This window comes from Lampetra fluviatilis, chromosome 24, assembly GCF_964198595.1.
Source record: "Lampetra fluviatilis chromosome 24, kcLamFluv1.1, whole genome shotgun sequence".
In the NCBI taxonomy this organism is placed as follows: Eukaryota; Metazoa; Chordata; class Hyperoartia; order Petromyzontiformes; family Petromyzontidae; genus Lampetra; species Lampetra fluviatilis.
Genome location: NC_136298.1, coordinates 5,568,758 through 5,571,338, shown reverse-complemented (window position 1 = coordinate 5,571,338; position 2,581 = coordinate 5,568,758). Strand labels below are relative to the sequence as shown.

The 2,581-nt window shown below is 60.8% G+C and overlaps 1 protein-coding gene across 1 annotated transcript; it reads left to right on the top strand.

The window, feature by feature from the left end:
* The first annotated feature begins 347 nt into the window (after window positions 1-347).
* Window positions 348-2,375, top strand: LOC144941231 (uncharacterized). Its single transcript, XM_078867851.1, has one exon. It carries the CDS (start codon window positions 439-441, stop codon window positions 1,891-1,893), a length of 1,455 nt encoding a protein of 484 aa, XP_078723977.1. The 5' UTR covers window positions 348-438; the 3' UTR covers window positions 1,894-2,375.
* Window positions 2,376-2,581: the final 206 nt, after the last annotated feature.

Genomic DNA, 2,581 nt, shown 5'->3' with positions numbered 1-2,581 from the left:
AAGGAAGCGAGCCAGAGACAGGGAACGAAAGCGCTGCTGTGCCACAGTAAACTTTGCGCGCATCAGCACGCGGATAGCGCTGCTGGTGCCATCAGCGCCCGCGCCGCGTCGCGAATGTAACCCGACTCCGTGTTTATCCACCCTCGTGGCGAGCCGACGTGAGGCTAAAATCTCCCAACCTTTTTTTTTCTTCTTCTCTCTGTTGGGGTTGGAAGGGAGAGGGAGGGTGGGGTGGTGGCGGCGGTGGTGGTGTGCTGCTTCGTAATTTGGAGGGAGATCGGAAATATATATATTTGTGGACACATGACGCTCTCCGGCTCCACGAGCAGTTGTAGCGGCGGCGGCGGCGGCGGTGGAGTTGGTGGTGGTGGAGGAGTTGTTGGTGGTGGAGGAGTTGGTGGTGGTGGTGGTGGTGTCGGTGGTGGCGTTGGATGCGGGATGTCTGCGCATACCGTGCTGCATCTCGCCGACGACGCGGACATCGACGTGGTGGGAGAGGAGGAGGAAGAGGAGGAAGACGAGGAGGAGGAGGAAGAGGAGGACGACGATGAGAGGCGAGCGATTTCGCGGAACCCCGCGCGGGATGGGCAACTTCGCGCCGAAGACATCCGCGACGTGGTGGCCGGAATGGGACGGGTCGAGGCGAGCTCGGCTTCAGACGTCAGCGGCGTCGTTGACGTTAAGACGGCAGCGGCAGCAGCAGCCGCCGGGTGCAGCAGCAGCAGCAGCAGCAGCAGCGGCGGCGGGGGTATCGGCACGACAGCCGTCCCCGGTGCTGTTGGCGTCACGGCCGGTTCGGCGAAACCCAAAGCCGCGTTGGTGAAGCCGCCCTACTCGTACATCGCGCTCATCACCATGTCCATCCTGCAGAGCCCGCAGAAGAAGCTGACGCTGAGCGGCATCTGCGACTTCATCAGCAACCGCTTCCCCTACTACCGCGAGAAGTTCCCCGCGTGGCAGAACTCGATCCGACACAATCTGTCGCTCAACGACTGCTTCGTGAAGATCCCGCGCGAGCCGGGCAACCCGGGCAAGGGCAACTACTGGACCCTCGACCCGGCGTCCGAAGACATGTTCGACAACGGCTCCTTCCTGCGCCGACGCAAGCGCTTCAAGCGTCAGCCGCCCGAGCATCTTCGCGAGCAGGCGGCCTTTATGATGCACGGCCTCGGCGCCTACGGACTCGGTGCGTCTCCCTACGGCCGCGCCTACGGTCTGCACGCCGGGCCGCACGGCTACGCTCACCCCGTGGCGTTGCACCACCAGTACTCGCCCTACGTGTCCCCCGTGGGGGCCCTGCTGCCGCCGGCGGTGCCACTGCTGCAGGCGGGTGAGCTGAGCCTCAACAAGGCGTTCAACGCGCAGCTGGGGTCCGCCTTGCAGATGCAGTTGGGGTCGGCGGCGGCGGCTGCTGCTGCGGCGGCGGCTGCGCTCGATCGCGGCGCCGGAGATTCGTTCGGTGGCGGCGGTGGCGGCGGTCGTAAGTCGGAGCAAGCGGCGACGGCTGCGGTGGCCGTCGCGGCTGCAGCGGCTGCAGCGGCCGCGTCTGTCGGGGTGAACCGACCCTCGTTCAGCATCGAGAGCATCATCGCGGCGACCAGTAGCGCCGCCGCCGCCGTGTCTCCAAGCGCGGCGCACGTGGCGTTCGCCGCGCAGGTTCAGCATCATCATCAGCAGCAGCAGCATCATCAGCAGCAGCAGCATCATCATCAGCAGCAGAGGCTGTGCGGCGTGCAGCCTTCGGGCAGAGTGGCCCATCACGCAGACCTGCCGCCGGGCACTCTGTCGCTGGGTCTGGGGCCCGCGAGCCTCTCGGTTCACGGCAGCGGCCTCATCCCGGGACACTTGCAGGCCACGCCGGTCACCAGCGCAAACGCGATCATCAAGTGGTAACTCGCAACCAACCCCGCTACTGTTCGAGTCTGCGGACAGCTGAGTTCGTCTACGGACGCGCATCTGAGTTAATCTATGGGCGTTCAAATTGAGTTACTCCACGTGTTGCGCGGCTGTGTTAATACAAAGCCGCGCGTGTCGCGTTTCGGGGAGGGGTTAATTGCGACGGTGGCGTTTTGTTTGTTTGTTTTTCGACTGAACGCAAATGTGCTGCCTTTTGTTTACTTATTTATTGGCTCACTCGTGTAAAAAAAGGCTCGTTGAGATATCGAGGCAAATATATCAGGAGGGGTTCATACTCCACCGGGACAACATCCATGGTGTTCGCACAGATGGGTTGTCGAACCCACTTGCCGCACCGTCGTCTGGCCGGCTCGCGGCCCATCGGCGGCGGGTCTGTGGAGTGTCTCCGATCTCTAACGTGTCCACAAACGCTGGCCTCCGAGGCGTAAATGTAAATAATAAATATATAGATATAACTAAAAAATATATACTATTCGTAACCTATACTAATTTGAAAACGGTCGTCACATTAATTCACTTTTATTACAAGTTGTCCTATGGATGACTAACCCCAGTCATAGTAACGTGGAATTTCCACCAATGGCAGAGCGATGATGAATGCCGACTCGGAGCTCGTTCGAGCCGAGAGACGCGTTGAGTTTTTATTTTAAATCTCCATCAACAA

What these genes read in the sequence shown, in the direction of transcription:
- LOC144941231 (XM_078867851.1), top strand. Translation starts at nt 439, where the DNA reads ATGTCTGCGCATACCGTGCTGCATCTCGCCGACGACGCGGACATCGAC.